This window comes from Nycticebus coucang, chromosome 19 (assembly GCF_027406575.1).
Source record: "Nycticebus coucang isolate mNycCou1 chromosome 19, mNycCou1.pri, whole genome shotgun sequence".
Taxonomy (NCBI): Eukaryota; Metazoa; Chordata; class Mammalia; order Primates; family Lorisidae; genus Nycticebus; species Nycticebus coucang.
In genome coordinates, this window is record NC_069798.1 from 12,539,676 (window position 1) to 12,562,723 (window position 23,048).

Below are 23,048 nucleotides of genomic sequence, written 5' to 3' on the forward strand. Positions count from 1 at the left end.
CCTATGGTTAATCCTAGAACGGGTACAGGCGAAACTTACTGAAGGCAGAATACAAATGTCCACATATAATAACTAAGAAAATGCCATGAAGGCTACGTTGAACAGTTTGATGAGAACATTTCAGATTGTATATGAAACCAGCACATTGTACCCCTTGATTGCACTAATGTACATGGCTATGATTTAACAATAAAAAAAAAGAATTTAAGCAGACATTTCTCCAAAGAAGACATACAAATGGCCAATATGCACATGAAAAGATGCTCAACATCAGTGGTCATCAGGAAAATGTAAATAAGAAACATCAAGAGATACACTTCATACCCCTAGACGGCCATAATCAAAGAAAGATAATAAGACAATATCAAGTATTAGCACTGAGATGGAGAAACTGGAACCCTTGTCCATTGTTGGTGAGAATGTAAAATGATATAGGTACTTTGAAAAAACATTTGGCAATTCCTCAAAAAGTTAAATGTACAGTTACCATATGATAATAAGCAATCCACTCCTAGGTACATAACACAGAAATGAAAATAATTTGTTCACACAAAAACATGAATGTTCATAGCAGTATTACTTATAATATCCAAAAAGCAGAAACAATCCAAATTTCAATCAAGATATAAACAAGATGTGGTATGTCCATACAATGAAATGTTATTCAGCCATAAGAAAGGAATGAAGTATTGATACGTGCCATGAAATGAATAAATATTGAAAATATTAAGTACAAAAACTTAATAGACTTCTATCTTACCTTTTAAGATATTACACGTTACAGCAAAAACACCACATATTATGATCCCATTTATATGAAATGCTTAGCATGGGGAAACCGATAAGATAGAAAGTAGGTAGGGTGTGGTGGCTGATGCCTATATTCTTAGCACTCTGGGAAGATCCCTTGAGCTCAGGAGTTCAAGATCACTTGAGCAACAGCAAGACATGGTCTCTCCTAAAAATAATTAAAAAATTATAGCTGGGGGGGCGGTGCCTGTGGCTCAAGGAGTAGGGTGCCAGTCCCATATGCTGGAGGTGGCAGGTTCAAACCCAGCCCCGGCCAAAAATCACAAAAAAAAAAAAAAAAATTATAGCTGGGCATTGTGGTGGGTACTTGTTGTCCCGGCAATCGGGAGGCTGAGGCAAGAGGATCGCTTGAGCCCAAGAGTTTGAAGTTGCTGTGACTATAATGATGCCATGACACTCTACCCCAGGGTGATAGACTCTGTCTCAAAAAAAAAAAAAAAAAAAAGTCTCCATCTTTCTTTAAGGCTGCATAATATTCCATGGTGTACATACACCACAAATTTATTAATCCATTTGTGGATCGATGGGCACTTGGGCTTTTTCCATGTCTTAGAAATTATGAATTGGGCTGCAATAAACATTCTGGTATAAATATCTTTCTTATAATGTGATTTTTGGTCTTCTGGGTAGAGGAATTATAGGATTGAATGGCAGATCTATTTTTAGATCTCTAAGTGTTCTCCAACATCTTTCCAAAAGGAACGTATTAATTTGCATTCCCACCAGCAGTGTAGAAGTGTTCCCTTTTCTCCACATCCACGCCAACATCTCTGGTCTTGGGAGACTTTACCTCTTTCATGTTTACATGGATGGAGCTGGAACATATTCTTCTTAGTAAAGTATCTCAAGAATGGAAGAAGAAGTATCCAATGTACTCAGCCCTAATAGGAAACTAATTTATGGCTTTCACATGAAATCTATAACCCAGTTATAACCTAAGAATAAGGGGAAGGGGGAGAGGAAGGGGAAGAGGGAGGGGGGAGGGTGATTGGTGGGATTACACCTGCGGTGCATCTTACAATGGTACATGTGAAACTTAGTAAATGTAGAATATAAATGTCTTAACACAGTAACTAAGAAAATGCCAGGAAGGCTATGTTAACCAGTGTGATGAAAATGTGTCAAACGGTCTATAACCAGGGTATGGTGCCCCATGCTCGCATTAATGTACACAGCTATGATTTAATAATAATAAAATAATAATACATTTTAAAAAATAATAAAAAAAAATTAACTGGATGTATGGCAGACGCCTATAATACCAGCTATTAGGGGGTCTGAGGCAGGAGAATCATTTGAACCGAGAAGTCTAAGGTTGCTGTGAGCTAGGCTGAGGCCACGGCACTCTAGCCTGGGCAACAGAGTGAGACTATGTATCAAAAAAGAAAAGGCGGCGCCTGTGGCTCAAAGGAGTAGGGAGCTGGCCCCATATGCCGGAGGTGGCAGGTTCAAACCCAGCTCTGGCCAAAACTGCAAAAAAAAAAAAAAAAAAAAAAAAAGAAAAGGTAAAGTAGGAAAAATGTTTTGCTAGGCATGGGCTGGAGGTAGGTTACAGAGCACAGGAATGAGTACGAAGTGTTTTTTTGGATAGGGCAGAAAATGTTCCAAAATTGGGTGGTGCCTGTGGCTCCAAGGAGTAGGGTGCCGGCCCCATATGCTGGAGGTGGCAGGTTCAAACCCAGCCCTGGCCAAAAACTGCAAAAAAAAAATGTTCCAAAATTTGATTGCAGTGATGGTTCCACATTGTGAATATTATAAAAAACCATTAAACATTTTAAAACAGTGAATTGTATAATAAATGAATTACATCTCAATAAAAATGCAAAAAAGAATACAAAAGAACAGTACTCACTCAAATGTGAATCTCCCTTATCCAAGGAAGACTTAATAGATTTCTATCTTACCTTTTAAGGGCATCTTTGAGTTCAGGCACAGAACGAATACATTGAACTGTAGCATTCATGTAACAAGTGTTACCAAGGTTTGTCAATCCACATGGTAATTCCATCTGGCAAAGAAAGGACATGGCATATACAAATCACAAAAAAAGTTCATATTTTAGATCAAGTACCAATTTATATTCCATCTTCATCCCAAAGTAATGTTTTATTTCCCCTTCCCCAATGAAAATGCTTACTTATCTCATGCTGGCAAATTCTTACTTATATCATACTGTGTTTTATTTCCCTTCTTAAAAACAAGCCAGGTATGGTGGCCTCACATCTGTAGTAATTCTAGTATTTTGAAGGCAGAAAAATTAAGACCGATTCAGGACCACCACGGGTCAACGTAGCAAGATCCCACCTCCACAAAAAATTAAAACATTAGCCAGGCGCCTATAGTCTCAGCTACTTGGAAGGCTGAAGTAGGAGGATCACTTGAACCCAGGAGTTTGAGGTTGCTATAAGCAACCTACGAGAAATGCTATCATGATACTGTACACTAGTCAGGGTGACAAAGACTGTCTCAAAAAAAAAAAATAAATAATAAGAGAACAATCCTATCAGTCCTGCCTCTTTTGTAGGCTTACCATGAGAATAGGGAAGCAAAATAAATAGAAATACTTTAAAAAATCAAAAACACATAGCCAGGCGTTGTGGCAGGCGCCTGTAATCCCAGCTACTCAGGAGGCTGAGGCAAGAGAATCACTTAAGCCCAAGAGTTTGAGGTTGCTATGACCTGTGATGCCACAGCACTCTACCAAGGGCGACAACTTGAGACTCTGTCTCAAAACAAACAAAAAAAAAGAAATAAAATAAAATAAATTTAAAAAATATAACATTTGAAACACGTTAGCCAGCTTATAAACTAATTCTACATTTAAATTCAGGGGGAAAAAAATGTATGTATTTAACATAGAGGATTTTTAAGAATTTAAATATCCCAGCATTTAAACTACTCTTTGATCCTATTTTATCACAAAAATAGTAAACACAATAGTTATCTACCATACATTTATTAGAGATATTAACTGACTTTATATCAGTGTGTGCATGTTAGAACAACCTTCATCTATAAAATTATAGTCACAGCCAGACACTGGACCAAACCTCCTTGTGGTTTTGATAACAATGAAACCTTCAAAAAACAGCCCAGCGCAATGGCTCATGCCTGTAAAATCCTAGCACTCTGGCAGGTCAAGGCAGGTGGATTGCTTGAGCTCAGGAATTCGAGACCAGCCTGAGCAAGAATGAGACCTCCATCTCTACTTAAAAAAATAGAAAAACTAGTTAGTCTTTACAGTGGGCACTTGTAGTACCAGCTACTCAGGAGGCTGAGGCAAAAGGATCACTTGAGCCCAAGAGTTTGAAGTTGCTGTGAGCTATGATGACACCCTGGCACTCTAGCCTGGGCGACAAAGTGAGACGCTGTCTCAAAAAGAAAAAAAAAAACCTTCAAAAACATTTAGATGGTACTTTCTACAAGACAGATTAATAATTGTCCTTGAAAAAGTAGTGATCACCCATAGGACTGGTATGTCTTACAGCGGATGCCAACTGTTCTTCTGTCATGTCTTCTACAAAGACAGTTTTAGCTAAGGGTTCTTCAGGAAGAGCATCTGCTGACCCCATCATTAGTACAGTCATTCCCTGTGTTAAAAAAAAGTAATTTCGTGAATATTCTTAAAACTTGATATTGTTTATGTCCAATGAAAGAAGCCAGATATAAAAAAAACACATATTACATGATTCTGTTTGCCCAAAAGGGTAAGTCTACAGAAAATCTATCAGCGGTTGCCTCAGGCTGGTGGTACAAAGAGAGAACAACTTCAAATGGGTTTGAGTTTCATTCCTAGTAATGGACATCTTCTAAAATTAGAATGCAGTGAAGGCTTTACTACTAAATATACTACTAAAACCCACTGAATATACTACTAAAAATAAAGTACTAAGTGGCTGATTTAGGACAGGGGTGGCCTGCCCACCTGCAAAGCAGCACAGGAAACATTTGATGAAACTTCTACATCTTGACTGTGGCAGTGGTTACAAGACTCTATAAAATTACCCACATTTAACAAACTGTACACCAAAAGGAAGAGAATTTTACTCTGTATAAATTATACTTGAATGAAAATGAGTCAAAAATAAATATTACCATTTCAAAAACCGAAAATGTTTGCAATACTGGATGGGAAGGAATTTTTCAAATAATCATTAACATTTAGTGACATCATTTCTCCCCATAACAAACATGAACTAAAAATCCTAACCCCTCTGCTAACTGAATGGACCTCCCTCATCCAAAGGGACCCCAAAAACACATTAGAGTTGAATCCCCAGCCATGATGGGATAGGAAAACTAAAGCACAATTACACGTGTGTGACTTTTCCCCTCATAAACCGCCATGGCTCCTCCTATTCCTTGTTGAATGTGCACCTCTGACCACCCCAATCAGTATAAAATCCTACTTCCTATCATCTCTTCTTTGAGGCATATGCATGTGGCTTCTGGCCGGAGCTGTGCTACCTTTTATGAGAAACAAAGCTCACCTTTTACCAAGGTACAAACCTCGTAAATTATTTAGTTAACATAAACTAACCACTAATAAGATTCTTTCTGCGAATACCTAACTGGTAACAACAATTGTTCACATTTGAATATAAATATTCTCAGAGCACTAAAATCTGTTGTTGTAAAACATCAAAACAATTCGTTCAAAATATCAAATTTTATAATTCTATATATTAACCTAAGTAAACACTTAAATTCAATACACGTGTAAAACACTGCATACAACGGAACAGGAAAGTCACTGTCATCCTAAATCTCACAATCTGCAAATACGATCATATTCACAACTCAATGTTAATGGGAAGACATGAACACATGAGAAAGAAAAAGGGAGGGCCAGAAGTGGAGATTAAAGGAGAGGAAAAAGGGTAGCCAGAAGGGATAAAAAAGGGTTGGGATGATGACTAAAATTAGGAAATTAGTAAGGTCGACAAACTCTGAGCCTTAATACCATGCTGAAATCTAATGACTTCAATCTAGCAGCTTTTATTTTCACAAAGACATTTTATAAGATAATAGCAAAGCAGTAGTAAGCCATCACTAAAGAATCTTTTTCCAAAGACAACTGTCTCAAGTACCAAATATTTAAAGAATTTATTATTAGCAATAACCAGTTAGAAAACACAGTAGAAAAAAGAAATACCAGCAAATACTTAAAAGTAAATAACAAGAAATAAGAAAATGAGAAAGCTTTACTTACAGATGTTAAAACAACAACAAAACACCTAAAATTAAAGGACATGACAGGTTTCTAAATGGGAAAAATTACTGTAAAGAGATTATTCTGAGTTATTACATACATTTAACAAAATTCTTGTATGAAACCTTACAAAATGATTCATTCATATAACAGATTTATAACCATGACTATAATTGAGAAATTTCAGAAAAGATGAAGAGACTAAAACAATGCTGCTAAAAATTAATGAGAAAATAGATTATGTAATGAAAAATACAAGGTCTGACAATTAAGTTCATAAACTTGTCCTTACCTCCCTGCTAAATATCACTACAGTCACCTTCAAGGCACTTCCCTTTGGAAGCTCTTCACCGACAGCACCTAGAATACACTTCAGAGCAATTCTGGAACCCTTTTTTGGAATGGCCACCACAGCTATCATCACATGGCACACGTCAACACACAATAATGAATACTTCTCAGTAAGACACCACCACAGATTGACACAAACATAACTACAAGACACAGACATACCAAGACTATGAAACCTTACCAAGTAGTCTGCACCCTGCTCCAACATAAGTGCATGGTAGCAAATTTGCAAACTTAATTGTCAGACAATGGTTCTGATGGTCATTCAGAAAAGGAGTCCCAAATTTGCTTTGAAGGGTGGACTAGACATTGGCATCCATGAATAGCTTCCCAGGGGAGTACTTTAAAGGTGACCATAGCAATATTCAGCAATGAGGTATGCAGCACTTTTTCTAGAATAAATTAGTGAACTTAACTGTGAGATCTTGTATTAAGGAAAACCATACAATTATTTAGGAAAAAAATTACTATCAATTCCCCGCTTCATGCCACCCCATAACCAAAATAAATTAAGGAGTAAAAATTTAAATCTTGCAGGGCACAATGGCTCATGCCTGTAATCCTAGCACTGGGGGAGGACAAGGTGGGTGGATTTCATGAGCTCAGGAGTTCGAGACCTGATTGAGCCAGAGGCAAGACCTCTTCTCTAAAAACAGCCAGGCATTGTGGCGGGAGCCACAGCACTCTACTGAGGGCGACAAAGTGAGACTCTGTCTCAAAAAAAAAAAAAAAAAAAAAAATTTTTTTTTTTAATCTTAAAATATAAAACAATTAAGTAGCCAGGCATTGTGGTGGGCATCTGTAGTCCCAGCTACTCAGGAGGCTAAGGCAAGAGAAATGCCTAAGAAACAAATAAATAAAGCAATTATAAAAATAAGTAAATCAAAAAATGTTTGCAGTGGTGTATAAGATTTACTAAAGTTGACATAAAATATAAAGTAGACTGATGTCACTAGCTACATAACTTTTTTTTTTTTTTTGTAGAGACAGAGTCTCACTTTATGGCCCTGGGTAGAGTGCTGTGGCATCACAGCTCACAGCAACCTCCAACTCCTGGGCTTAAGTGATTCTCTTGCCTCAGCCTCCCGAGTAGCTGGGACTACAGGCGCCCGCCAGAACACCCAGCTATTTTTTTGGTTGCAATTCAGCCGGGGCCGGCTTTGAACCCACCACCCTCAGTATATGGGGCCGGCGCCACCCTTTTTTTTTTTTTTTGAGACAGAGCCTCAGGCTGTCCACGCTGGGTAGAGTGCAGTGGCTTCACAGCTCACAGCAACCTCCAGTTCCTGGGCTTAAGTGATTCTCTTGCCTCAGCCTCCCTCCTAAGTAGCTGGGACTACAGGTGCCCGCCACAACGCCCAGCTATTTTTCGGTTGTAGTTGTCACTGTTGACAGGCCCGGGCTGGATTCAAACCTGCCAGCTCTGGTATATGTGGCTGGTGCCTTAGCTGGTTGAGCTACAGGCACTGAGCCAGCTACATAAACCTTAACAAACTCCCATAAAACACTGCCACAATCAAAACTGAAAATGATAAACTAGAGAAAAAACTAGTTTGTGCTAGTTTTTTATGCCAGTTTTTATGCTAGTTTTGAGTGCTTATGCCATTGTATGCTAAGCACTCAAAAACAAATCAGTAGGAAAATCCAAACACAATTCAAACATGGACAAAGAAGATAAAGTGAAAACAAAAAAGGCTCAAAATTAATATACTCGGTAAGTATCTACCTTAAGAAGCTAGAAAAAGTAAAAACTAAAACCAAAATGGAAAGGAAGAAATAAAGCAAAGAAGAAAAATAAGGTACTAAATAAACAAGCAAAAGCTAGTGTGGGGTGGGGAAAATCAATGAAACTGATAAACCTCTGGCTAAATAATGAAGAAAATGAGAGTGAAATAACAATGCACCGATCCCAAGGTCAAAGAAAACAGCACTACAGATTCCAGGATTAAAAAATAATTACAGTATACTATGATAATCAACAACAGCAACTCAATTTATGAGCTAATTCCTCAAAAGATGCATGTTAGCAAAAATGATAAAAAAGAGAGTGTGACATCTGAATAGTTCTGCATTTATCAAAGACATTAAGTTCAAAGACACTAAGTAACAATTAAGTCCACCAATTTGCCTCCTGCAGTTGTGTTGGTAGCACTGTACAGGCAACTAAGTTTCATCATCACTGTCTCATGCCCGTGTGTTAATGTGCCCTTGTCTTACAGAGTGCATTCATGATTGTTGTGAGTTTCTTTTGTGTGCTGCCTGCTAACAGATCTGATGGCCATTCCAGAAAGAGTTCCAAAACTGCTCTGAAGGGTGAGCTAAGCACTGCATCAGGGCATAGCTTCCCAAGGGGAGTAGCACGAAAGTGACCATAGTGATACAGCAATGAGGTACGCAGCACTTTTTCTAGAATGAGTTCAAGAACTTATAATTGTCAGACCTCATAAGAAAGGATACAACATAATGACCAAGTAGTGTTTGTCCCAAAAATATAAGATACATTTAATACTCAAAACAGTCACTGCAGTATTACCACATTAAATGGTTTAAAGAAGAGGAAAAAACGATCACTTGAAAACATACAGAAGCATCTGACAACATTTAACTCCCATTTATGATGAAAACTCTCAGCAAACTACAAATAGAACAGAACTTCCTCATCCTGATGACTCCAGCTATGACTGTAAGGTTCATCCCTACGGTCACCTTCAGGATCAGGCAAAAGGCAACAATGACCACCATCAACCTACTCACCTACTCACCATTGTGTTGAAAGTCCTAACCAGTGAAATAAACCATGGGAAAAAAAAGAGAAATCAAACACAAAGGTAGAAATAAAACTGTCCTTATTTGCAGATGACATGTACACCTATAATATCCTAAGAAATTAATGTGACGGGCGGCGCCTGTGGCTCAGTGGGCAGGGCGCCGGCCCCATACACCGAAGGTGGCGGGTTCAAACCTGGCCCCGGCCAAACCACATCAAAAAAATATCTGGGCGTTGTGGCAGGCACCTGTAGTCCCAGCTACTTGGGAGACTGAGGCAAGGGAATCGCCTAAGCCCAGGAGTTGGAGGTTGCTGTGAACTGTGTCACGCCACGGCACTCTATTGTGGGTGATAAAGTGAAACTCTGTCTCTATAAAAAAAAGAAAGAAAGAAAATAAAAGAAATTAAGGTGACATCAGCAAAGTCACAGGATACAAAGTAAACACACAAAAAATAATTATATTTTTATTTCTTTTTTTTATTAAATCATAGCTCTGTACATTAATGCGATCATGGGGCACCATACACTGGTTTTATAGACCATTTGACATATTTTCATCACACTGGTTAACATAGCCTTCCCGGCATTTTCTTAGTTATTGTGTTAAGACATTTATATTCTACATTTACTAAGTTTCACATGTACCCTTGTAAGATGCACCGTAGGTGTAATCCCACCAATCACCCTCCCTCCGTCCATCCTCCCCCCTCCTTCTCCCCATTCCCCATATTCTTAGATTATAACTGGGTTATAGCTTCCATATGAAAGCCATAAATTAGTTTCATAGTAGGGCTGAGTACATTGGATACTTTTTCTTCCATTCTTGAGATACTTTACTAAGAAGAATATGTTCCAGCTCCATCCATGTAAACATGAAAGAGGTAAAGTCTCCATCTTTCTTTAAGGCTGCATAATATTCCATGGTGTACATATACCATAATTTATTAATCCATTTGTGGGTTGATAGGCACTTGGGCTTCTTCCATGACAGCAATCATGAATTGGGCTGCAATAAACATTCTGGTACAAATATCTTTGTTATAATGTGATTTTTGGTCTTCTGGGTATATGCCTAGTAGAGGAACTGTAGGACTGAATGGCAGATCTATTTTTAGATCTCTAAGTGTTCTCCAGACATCTTTCCAAAAGGAATATATTAATTTGCATTCCCACCAGCAGTGTAGAAGTGTTCCCTTTTCTCCACATCCACGCCAACATCTCTGGTCTTGGGATTTTGTGATATGGACTAATTTTACTGGAGTTAGATGATATCTCAAAGTAGCTTTGATTTGCATTTCTCTGATGATTAAGGATAATGAGCATTTTTTCATATGTCTGTAGGCCATGTGCCTGTCTTCTTCAGAGAAGTTTCTCTTGAAGTCCCTTGCCCAGCCTGGGATGGGATCACTTGTTCTTTTCTTGCTTCAAAAATTAATTCTATTAATACAAATTGGAAAATGACATCTGAAAAATATCACTTATATAGTACATACACACACACCCTCATGGAAAACTACTCAGCCATAAAAAAGAATGAAATAATGTCCTAAGCAGGAACTTGGATAAACTACAGACAACTGTCCTCAGTGAAGTAACTTGAAAACAGTAAAACAGTCTACGGCAACACCACCCTGAACACGCCCGATCTCGTCTGATCTTGGAAAACAGTAAAACAAATACCGCATGTTCTCAAGAGCCAAACAGTGGGCATGCATGGCCATACAGAGCAGAATAACAGACACTGAAGAATCTAAAAGACGGGAGGATGGACGGGGGTTGAGGGATAAAAAATTACCTACTGCGTAAAATGTACAATATTTGGGTGATAGGTACAGTAAAACCCCAGACTTCGCCGCCACATGATATATGTATATTATTTGTAGCCCCTGGATTTGTAAAAATTTTGCACAGTTTTAAAAACTATCATATATGGCCAAGCATGGTGGCTCACGCCTGAAATCCTAACACTCTGAGAGGCTGAGGCAGGTGGATTGCTTGGGCTCACGAGTTCGAGACCAGCCTGAGCAAAAAAGCAAAACCCCATCTCTACTAAAAATTGAAAAACTGAGGCAAGAGGATAGCTTGATCCTGAGTTGGAGGTTGCTGTGAGCTATAACACCACTCTACCCAAGGCAACAGCTTGAGACTGTGTCTCAAAAAAAAAAAAAAAAAAGTATAATATGTATAGCTTTCAAAACGTTTAACATCCTACAGTGGACACTGTTATGGTGTAACTATAAAATTTCTCACGTCTGTAGATTAAAAGACACAATAGGAAGTTGACCTAGATTGACATATATATTCAACACAGTGCCAATTAAAATCCCAGCAGTCTCTTTTGTAGAAAATGAGAAGCTTAGTCCCAGCTACTCGGTAGGCTGAGGCAAGAGAATCGCTTAAGCCCAGGAGTTGGAGGTTGCTGTGAGCTGTGTGACACCTTGGCACTCTACCTAGGGCCATAAAGTGAAACTCTGTCTCTACAAAAAAACAAAGAAAAAGAAAATGAGAAGCTGGGCAGCACCTGTAGCTCAAAGGAGTAAGGCACTGTTCCCATATGCAGGAAGTGGCAGGTTCAAACCCAGCCCTGGCCAAAAACTGCAAAAAGAAAAAGAAAATGACAAGCTGAATCTAGTATGTGAAATAAACATACCAAGGACCTAGAACAACCAATCCAGTTATTTTTTGGTAGAGACAGAGTCTCACTTTATTGCCTTCGGTAGAGTGCCACAGTGTAACACAGCTCACAGCAACCTCCAACTCTTGGGCTTAGGCAATTCTCTTGCCTCAGCCTCCCAAGTAGCTGGGACTACAGGGGCCCGCTATAACGCCCAGCTATTTTTTTTTTTGTTGCGTTCGACCAGGGCCGGGTTTGAACCCGCCACGCTCAGTATATGGGGCTGGCACCCTACTCACTGAGCCACAGGCACTGCCCCTGATTTCAAGGTTTAAATCATCAAAATAGAGAGCAGCCGGGAAGGATGCATGCACCTGTAGTCCCAGCTACTAAGGAAGCTGAGGCAGGAAAATTACTTGAACCCAGGAGTTCAAGGCCAGCCTGGGCAACACAGCAAGACTCCCTCTCAATGAAATAAAAAAATATGAAAAAACAGTATGAATAGGTATAGATGTAAAGATACACATACAAATTAACATAAGGGAAGAGAATCCAAAACTAGACCCACATGTATACAGTCAGCTGCTTTCAACAAGACGCTGAGATAGAATGGATAATAGTTTTTTCAAAAACAGTACACACACAACTGAATATTCATGAAAAAAATCTTCAACCATTACTTTATAACACAAAAAATTTTCCTCAAAAAGGATAGCATACCTGGGGAGACAAGATGGATGACTGAAGCCAGCTTTCCACAGAGGCTCCTATCCAGAAGGAGAGTTAAAGGACAGAAGTTTAGCAAGTGACCTGGTGGATTAGAGCGAAGCCAAGAGGGAAGGTTGAAGAACGCACATCAACCCTGCTGAGGCGAACTGCAACCCCAAGGATACAAACAAAAGGTACGAAATCCATCATCAAGCAGACGGGAGTCCCCTTCCCCATGAGAACAGCTCACAAACGCCACACAAACAAGCGAGGAGAGTTCAAAAGTCCTCCCATTTTATCACATGGGAGAGACCCTCTAAAAACTGGACCTACTTCCTCTACTAGGGTGCCATGGCGCTCTCCTGCCAGGCATAAAACTGTATATAACTGTATATATTCTCTACCTACAATTCTGAGCTGCCAGCACTCCCCTCCACTCTCACTCTGAGGTCTGGAGGCCTGGTCCCTCAGGAGTCCAGATTCTTGGGTATTTTCTCGAGAGGTGTGGACAGGGCATGGACTGCTGCTGGTCAGGGCTGATTCTGCGGCACAGGACTAAGGAGAGGACAGTCATCTGAAAGGGTACCATACAGGAGCGGCAGTAGCCCGAGGCGCAGAGCAGCAGCCTGAGGGGCAACAATAGGGCTCACCCCTGGATGTTCCAGAGTTACATCCCCTGTCTCTCTGGGCAAACAGGAGGCTGGGCATCTTCTCTGGTGGCAGACACTGGCAGAACAGATCTGGGACAGAAACACAGGCCCTGTGAGAAAAGGGTTTGCCTGAGGCAGTACTGGCCTGGGCAGAATACAGGGACTAGAATACACACACTCGCAGAGACCACAGACTCTCAGGGCAGGGCTGACCCAGAGGATCACTTTACTGAGCCTAAGACACACCTGGCCCTCAGGGGATCATAGCTGAGACAAAGGAGGGCGGCAGAGGCTGGAACTGACAGCAACCCCTGCCGCCCCAATACAAACTGTAGCCAAGACTGGGCAGCGGCAGAGACCAAGCCTGAATTGCAGTTTCAGTGAACTCAAACAGTGTCTGATCTCCAGGGGAATATAGCCAGGACAGAAACAAAATCTGCAAAGTCGTTCTGTCTGTCAGCAACATCAATCAGGGGTGGGACTGGAACTGAGTGAATCGCACCAGCCTCCATTAAGCACCAGAGGTTGTCAGGCCTCCCCTCCCCCTGCCGGAAAGTGGCAGAGAGCAGCGGCCTAGCTGAGGAGACATAGATCTCCCTGTGATTCAGGCAGGTGCAAACCCCTGGAGCATCTGCTCATTGGAGGGAACTGGGTCACAGCCCTGCAGGGTTATCAGTGACTCAGTATGACAGAGGTGCAAGGTGGGGAAGGAGGCATCAACCTTCCCAGCCTAATCTGTTTGCTGGGTGGGGCCTCCTGACCTCACGGAACACCAGAGGGAGTCATACTTGAGTTGCCAGCAGACCCCTGCAATCTAGTTGTCAGACCCTTTGAACTCTCCCACCTGAGACAGGTGCTGACTGAGATAATTGATTTGAACCTCTTGAACTGCGTCAATCACCCAAGGACTATCCACTTGGTATCCTGGGTGTGTGGTTGTGGCAAGGTTTGATTTTCCTTTTCTAATTGTTGCCTGTAGGAGGCAGGGTGACTTAATTGCTGGTATTTCTCCACAGCTGAGACTTCGACCCAGAGTAAATGATTCACTAGGGTAGGACAGAGACCAGCTGAAAACAAGACAGAGCCACTTATCCCCACCACACCAAGCAGGTCCCCAGTTTCTCAGGCTGTAGCACTGTACGAGTCCTTGTCAAAGCTCCAGGGGAAAAGCTATGGACACCAGTCCCAGCTTTTGGACAAAGGGCTAGTTAATCACTACTTCTGGAGCCCCCAACCCAACTTCTCTTTATCTGAACACCTAGTCAAATGGTGTAAAATAATCATGGAGCAGAATCAGCAGAAAAACTCCAGTAACGTGAATAACCAGAGTAGATCAACTCCCCCGAGGAAAGATATGGCAGATGTAACTGAAGATCCCATTCATAAACAGATGGCCAAGATGTGTCAGAAATCAAATCAGATCTTGGATTACAAACAATATTAATAGAATGTAGGAAAAGTTGGAATTAGAAATTCCAGGAGCATTTCAAAAGTTGTTTCAAGAATTCAATGAATTTAAAGACAAAATCACCGAAGATTTTGACACATTGAGACAAAAATTTGCAGCCCTCATAGAACTGAAAAATACAGAACAATCCCTCAGTAACAGAGTGGAGCGAGCAGAAGAAAGGATTTCTGACATTGAAGACAAAGCTTTGAACATTCCCAAACTCTCAAGGAGGAAGAGAAATGGAGAACAAAAACGGATCGTTCTCTCAGAGAGCTCTGGGCTAATTCGAAGAAAACAAATATTTGCCTTATAGCAATCCCTGAAAGAGATGAAGTGGCTTCGCAAGGCACAGAAGCTCTTCTTCATGAAATTATGAAAGAGAATTTTCCAGACATGCCAAGAGATTCTGAAATTCAGATAGCAGACAATTTCAGAACCCCAGCACGATTCAACCCGAATAAGACATCCCCCAGGCACACCATAATTAACTTCACTAAAGTTAATATGAAGGACAAAATTCTGAAAGCAGCCAATCGTAAGAAAACCATAACCTACAAAGGGAAAAATATTAGAATGGCTGCAGATCTCTCTACCGAAACCTTTCAAGCCAGAAGAGGATGGTCATCTACTTTTAATCTCCTAAAACAGAATAACTTTCAACCCCGGATCCTGTATATAGCAAAACTGAGTTTCATTTATGATGGAGAAATGAAATACTTTAATGACATTCACATGTTGAAAAAATTTGCCATAACTAAACCAGCTCTTCAGGATATTCTCAGACCTATCCTCTATAATGACCAGCGCAATCTTCCACCACAAAAGTAAACACGCTCCAACTTCCACAGTGGGGAAAGGATTAAAATGTCCACTGGACTTTTGAAAAACTCGATACCCAAATTCTACCAGGCTTATCAATGTTCTCCATTAATCTGAATGGCTTAAATTGTCCTCTAAAGAGGGACAGGTTGGCTGACTGGATACAAAAACTCAGGCCAGATATCTGCTGCATACAAGAATCTCATCTTACCTTAAAAGATAAATATAGGCTAAGGGTGAAGGGATGGTCGTCTATATTTCAGGCAAATGGAAATCAGAAAAAAGCAGGTGTTGCAATTCTATTTGCAGATACAATAGGCTTTAAACCAACAAAAGGAAGGATGGATAATGGTCACATCACATTTGTTAAGGCTAATTCTCAATATGATGAGATTTCAATTATTAATATTTATGCACCCAACCAGAATGAGCCTTAATTTATAAGAGAAACTCTAACAGACATGAGCAACTTGATTTCCTCCAGCTCCATAATAGTTGGAGATTTCAACACTCCTTTGGCAGTGTTGGATTGATCCTCCAATAAGAAGCTGAGCAAAGAAATTTTAGATTTAAACCTAACCATCCAGCATTTGGATTTAGCAGACATCTACAGAACATTTCATCCCAACAAAACTGAATACACATACTTCTCATCATCCCATGGAACATACTCCAAAATCAATCAAATCTTAGGTCAGAAGTCTAACCTCAGTAAATGTAAAGGAATAGAAATTATTCCTTGCATCTTCTCGGACCACCATGGAACACAAGTTGAACTCAGTAACAACAGGAATCTGCATACTCATACAAAAACATGGAAGTTAAATAACTTTATGGTGAATGATAGCTAGGTCAGAGATGAGATTAAGAACGAAACTGCCAAATTTTTGGAACAAAACAACAATGAAGACACGAATTATCAGAACCTCTGGTATACCGCAAAGGCAGTCCTAAGAGGGAAATTTATAGCACTGCAAGCCTTCCTCAAGAGAACGGAAAGAGAGGAAGTTAACAACTTAACAGGACATCTCAAGCAACTGGAAAAGGAAGAACATTCCAACCCCAAACCCAGTAGAAGAAAAGAAATAACCGAAATTAGAGCAGAATTAAATGAAATTGAAAACAAAAGGATTATACAACAGATCAATAAATCAAAAACCTGGTTTTTTGAAAAGGTCAATAAAATAGATAAATCTTTGGCTAACCTAACCAGGAAAAGGAGAGTAAAATCTCTAATTTCATCATTCAGAAATGACAAAGACAAAATAACAAGACGCCTCAGAAATTCAAAAAATCCTTAATGAATATTACAAGAAACTTTATTCTCAGAAATATGAAAATCTGAAGGAAACTGACCAATACTTGGAAGCATGTCACCTTCCAAGACTTAGCCAGAATCAAGTGGAAATGTTGAACAGGCCTATATCAACTTCTGAAACACCATCAACTATACAAAATCTCCCTAAAAAGAAAAGCCCGGGACCAGATGGCTTCACATCAGAATTCTACCAAACCTTTAAAGAGGAACTAGTACCTATATTACTCAACCTTTTCCAAAATCTAGAAAAAGAATGAATACTACCCAACACGTTCTATGAAGCAAACATCACCTTGATCCCCAAACCAGAAAAAGACCCAACAATAAAAGATAATTATAGACCAATATCCCTAATGAATATTGGTGCAAAAACATTCAACAAGATCCTAACAAACAGAATCCAGCAACGTATCAAACAAATTATACATCATGACCAAGTGGGTTCTATCCCAGGTTCTCAAGGCTGGTTCAATATATGTAAATCTATAAATATAATTCACCACATAAATTAAAAAACAAAGACCATTTGATTATCTCAATCGATGCAGAAAAAGCTTTTGATAATATCAGAACACTTAAGAAAACTGGTATAAAAGGGACATTTCTTAAACTGATAGAAGCCATCTACAGCAAACCCACAGCCAATATTGTACTGAAAGGAGTTAAACTGAAATCATTTCCACTCAGAACAGAAACCAGGCAAGGTTGCCCATTGTCTCCATTGCTCTTTAACATTGTAATGGAAGTTTTAGCCATCGCAATTAGGGAAGAAAAGGCCATCAAGGGTATCCATATAGGGTCAGAAGAGATCAAACTTTCACTCTTCACAGATGATATGACTGTATATCTGGAAAACACCAGGGATTCTACTACAAAACGCTTAGAAGTGATCAAGGAATACAGCAGCGTCCCAGATTACAAAATCAACATTCATAAATTGGTAGCCTTCATACTAACAATAGTCAAGCTGAAAAAACAGTCAAGTACTCTATTCCATTCACAGTAGTGCCAAAGAAGATGAAATATTTGGGAGTTTATCTAACAAAGGACGTGAAAGATCTCTATAAAGAGAACTATGAGGGCAGCACCTCCGGCTCAAAGTGGTAGGGCACCAGGCCCATATGCTGGAGGTGGCGGGTTTAAACCCAGCCTCAGCCAAAAACTGCAAAAAAAAAAAAAAAAGGAAAAACATATCATGCTCGTGGCTGGGAAGAATCAACATTGTTAAAATGTCCATACTACCCAAAGCAATATACAATTTTAATGCAATCCCTATTAAAGCACCACTGTCACACTTTAAAGATCTCAAAAAAATAATACTTCATTTTATATAGAATCAGAAAAAACCTAGAGTAGCCAAGACATTACTCAGAAATAAAAACAAAGCAGGAGGAATCACGCTACCAGACCTCGGACTATACTATAAATCGATAGTGTTCAAAACAGCATGGTACTTGCACAAAAACAGAGAGGCAGATGTATGGAACAGAATAGAGAACCAAGAGATGAACCCAGCTACTTACCGTTATTTGATCTTTGACAAGCCAATTAAACACATTCAGTGGGGAAAAGATTCCCTATTTAACAAATGGTGCTGGGTAAACTGCCTGGCGACCTGTAAAAGACTGAAACTGGACCCACACCTTTCACTATTAACTAAGATAGACTCTCACTGGATTAAAGATTTAAACTTAAGACATGAAACTATAAAAATACTTGAAGAAAGTGCAGGGAAAACTCTTGAAGAAATCGGCCTGGGCGAATATTTTATGAGGAGGACCCCCCGGGCAATTGAAGCAGCTTCAAAAATACACTACTGGGCCGGGCGCGGTGGCTCACGCCTGTAATCCCAGCACTGTGGGAGGCTGAGAAGGGAGAATCGCTTGAGCTCAGGAGTTCGTGACTCGCCTGAGCAACAGTGAGACCCCGACTCGTGAAAAAAATGGAAAAAGCCTGTAATCGCAGCGGCTTCCGGAGGCTGAGGCAGAGGGGTGCCCGCAGCCCGAGTCTGAGGTTGTGGTGAGCTACCACGCCCACTGCACTCTGCTCAGGGGCATAGGGTGGGACCCTGTCTCAACAAAAAAAAAGAAAAAAAAAAATACACTACTGGGACCTGATCAAACTAAAAAGCTTCTGCACAGCCAAGAACACAGTAAGTAAAGCAAGCATACAGCCCTCAGAATGGGAGAAGATATTTGCAGCTTATGTCTCTGACAAAGGTTTAATGACCAGAATCCACAGAGAACTCAAACATATTAGCAAGAAAAGAACAAGTGATCCCAACCCAGGCTGGGCAAAGGACTCGAAGAGAAACTTCTCTAAGAAGACAGGCACACGGCCTACAGACATATGAAAAAATGCTCATCATTGTTAATCATCAGAGAAATGCAAATTAAAACTATTTTGAAATATCATCTAACTCCAGTAAGATTAGCCCGTATCACAAAATCCCAAGACCAGAGATGTTGGTGTGGATGTGGAGAAAAGGGAACACTTCTACACTGCTGGTGGGAATGCAAATTAATATATTCCTTTTGGAAAGATGTCTGGAGAACACTTAGAGATCTAAAAATAGATCTGCCATTCAGTCCTACAGTTCCTCTACTAGGCATATACCCAGAAGACCAAAAATCACATTATAACAAAGATATTTGTACCAGAATGTTTATTGCAGCCCAATTCATGATTGCTGTCATGGAAGAAGCCCAAGTGCCTATCAACCCACAAATGGATTAATAAATTATGGTATATGTACACCATGGAATATTATGCAGCCTTAAAGAAAGATGGAGACTTTACCTCTTTCATGTTTACATGGATGGAGCTGGAACATATTCTTCTTAGTAAAGTATCTCAAGAATGGAAGAAAAAGTATCCAATGTACTCAGCCCTACCATGAAACTAATTGATATCTTTCATATGAAAGCTATAACCCAAATATAACCTAAGAATATGGGGAAAGGGAAAAGGGAGGGGGAGGATGGGCAGAGATAGGGTAATTGGTGGGACTACACCCACAGTGCATCTTACAAGGGTACATGTGAAACTTACTAAATGTAGAATGTAAAATGTCTTAACACCATAACTAAGAAAATGCCAGGAAGGCTATGTTAACCAGTGTGATGAAAATACGTCAAATGGTCTATAAAACCAGTGTGTGGTGCCCATGATTGTATTAGTGTACATAGTTATGATTTAATTTAAAAAAAAAAAAGGATGGTATGATTAAATATAAAAGGTAAAACTTGTAACATTTTTAAAAGCAGAAGAAACACACGTATAATCTTAGCACTCACTTGGTAAAGGTAGAATGTAAATGTTTTGGCACAGTAACTGAGATAACGCCGGAAAGGCTATGTTAACCACTGTGATAAAAATGTGTCAAATGGTTTATGAAGCGAGTGTATGATACCCCATGATCATATCAATGTATACAGTTATGATTTAATAAAAAAAAAAAAAAAATCTTAGCACTCTAGGAGGCTAAGATGCATCACTTGAGGTCAAGCTCAATCATTGAAGACTAACCTGAACAGCGAAACCCAGGCTCTAACAAAAATAGAAAAAAATTAGCCAGTGGTGGTGGCACAGGCCTATAGTCCCAGCTACTCAGGAGGCTGAGGAAAGGGGATCACTTGAGCCCAGGAGTTTGAGGTTGCCCTAAATTATGATGAACTTACTGCACTCTAGATGGGGTGACAGAGCAAGACTCTGGTCTCACAAAAAAAGAAAACAAGAACAGAAAAAAACTCTTCTAAACATGACATAGGTGAAGATTAGATAAAACACACATAGTAAAAAGCCCTTTAATACACTAATAAATTAATCTTCAACAAAATTAACTTCTTCCCAACAAAACAATATTATGAAGACTAAAATATAGGCATACCTTGGAAATGTTGCAGGTTTGGTTCTAGGCCAAAAGAAAGCAAATATCACAAATAAAGTGAGTCACACAAATTTCTTGGTTTCCCAGTACAAAGTTATGTTTATACTAATACTGTAGTCACCTGTGCAACAGCATTACATCAAAGAAAGCAATCTACCCTGTTTCCTCGAAAATAAGACATCCTCTGAAAATAAGACCTACTTACAGGAAAGATAAGACGTCCCCTGAAAATAAGACCTAGCGCATCTTTGGGAGCACACCTTAAAATAAGACACTGTCTTATTTTCGGGGAAACAGGGTATATACCTCAGTGAAAAAATAACTTTATTGTTCAAATAGACTAACGATCCTCTGAGCCTTCAGCAATTTTTCATCTTTCCTCAATGTTGATGGCTGCTGACTCATCAGGGTGGTATTTGCTGATGGTTAGTGTGGCTGTGGCTATTTCTTGAAATAAGACAACAATGAAACTGGCCAAATTGTTTGACTCTTCTTTTATAAGAGATTAAATCTGTAGCACACAATGCTGTTTGACAGCATTTTATCCACAGAACTTCTTTCAAAATTGGAGTCAATTCTCTCAAATCTGCCACATGCTGCTTTATCAACTAAGTTTATGTAATATTCTAAGTCCTTTGTTGACATTTCAACAATGCTCACAGCACCTTCAACAGGAGTACAGTCCACCTCAAACCACTTTCTTTGCTCATCTATAAGCAGACACTCCTCATCTGTTCAAGTTTTATGATGAGACTGCACCATTTCAGTCCTATGTTCAGGCTCCACTTCTAATTCTAGTCGTGACATATCTGCAGTTGCTTCAAGTCTTGATCCTCTCAAAGTCATCCACAAGGGCTGGCATCAGTTTCTTCTAAACTCCTGTTGATAATTTTGATCTTCTGCTATGAATGTTCTCAATGGCATCTAGAATGGTCAATTGTTTCTGGTGAATCTTGGTTTACTTTGTCCAATTCATTGATGAAACACTATCTATGGCTGCTATAACCTGACAAAATGCATCTCTGAAATAGCAGGACTTGAGAACTGAAATTACTCCTTGATCCATAGGCTACGGAATGGAGGCTATGTCAGCAGGCATAAAAACAACATTTATCTTGCTTATCTCTATGCTGCATCTTGGGTGACCAGGTGTGTTGTCCACAAATAGTAACATTTTGAAAAGAATCTTTTCTCCTGAGCAATGGGCTTAAATATTCAGTGAACCATGCTGTAAAGAGATATGCTGTCACCTAGGCTTTCTTATTCCATTTATAGAGTACAGGCAGAGTACCTATAGCAGGCGTCCTCAAACTTTTTAAACAGGGGGCCAATTCACTGTCCCTCAGACCGTTGGAAGGCCAGACTATAGTTTAAAAAATATATATATGAACAAATTCCTATGCACACTGCACATATCTTATTTTGAAGTAAAAAAAAACAAAACGGGAACAAGTACAATTCACACCGCTTCATGTGTGGCCCACGGGCCGTAGTTTGAGGACGCCTGATCTACAGCATCATTCTTAACGACCCTAGGATTTTCAGAATGGTAACTGAGCACTGAGTTCAACTTAAAGTCACCAGCTGTACGAGAGCCGGTCTGTCCTTTGAAGCGAGCCACTGACTTCTCTCTAGCTATGAAAGTCCTAGTTGGCATATTCTTCCTATATATGACTTTTGTTTGCATTACAAATAAGCGTGGCCATCTTCATCAATGATCTTAGCTAGAGTTTCCACGTAACTGGCTGTGGCTTCTAGATCAACACTTGCCACTTCACCCTACACTTTCATGTTATGGACATGGTTTTTTTCCTTAAAACTGAACAACCAACCTTGCTAGCCTCCTCACTTCTCTTGGCCTTCACAGAATGGAAGGGCATTAGTTAGGGGCTTGCTCTGGATTGGAGTAGACTTTGGCTGAAGGGAATGCTCTATCTGGTTAGATCTGTCCAGGCAACTCAAACTCCCTCCATATCAACGATAAGGCTGTTTTCCTTTATCACTGGAATAGAACTTTTAATTTCTTTTCAAGAACTTTTTCTTTATCCTCACAACTTGGCTAACTGATTAACACAAGTGTTCTAGCTTTTGACCTATCTCAGCTTTCAACATGCCTTCCTCACTAAGCTTAATCATTTCTAACTTTTGATTGAAAGTGAGAAAAATGCAAATCCTTTCGCTTAACATTAGAGATCACTGCAGAGGTATTAACTGGCCTAATTCCAGTACTGTCCTGTCTCAGGAAATACAGAGGCCTGATGAGAGAGACAGAATAGGGGAACAGGCAGTAAATGGAGCAGTCAGAACACATGGACATTTATTTAGTTGGTCATTGTATATGGAGATGATTCATAGTGCCCCAAAACCAATAGTAACATCAAGTCTCTGATCACAGACCACCACAGCAGACATAATAAAAAGGTCTGAAATATTTGAAGAATTACCAAAATGTCACAAAG

The 23,048-nt window shown here is 39.7% G+C and overlaps 1 protein-coding gene across 6 annotated transcripts in view; it reads right to left on the minus strand.

The window, feature by feature from the left end:
- The window catches only part of USP14 (ubiquitin specific peptidase 14), a 65,057-nt gene that overhangs the window by 23,360 nt on the left and 18,649 nt on the right, over positions 1–23,048 (minus strand). For 3 of the 6 annotated variants that reach the window (XM_053571394.1, XM_053571392.1, XM_053571397.1), the window contains 2 exons: positions 4,296–4,400; positions 2,715–2,818 (listed from right to left, as the gene is read on the minus strand). In XM_053571394.1, the coding sequence (XP_053427369.1) occupies positions 2,715–2,818; positions 4,296–4,400 (209 nt within the window). Of the gene's footprint in view, positions 1–2,714; positions 2,819–4,295; positions 4,401–6,554; positions 6,597–20,589; positions 20,614–23,048 lie in introns of those variants that run through there. The other 3 variants (XM_053571393.1, XM_053571395.1, XM_053571396.1) reach the window with 2 other exon arrangements.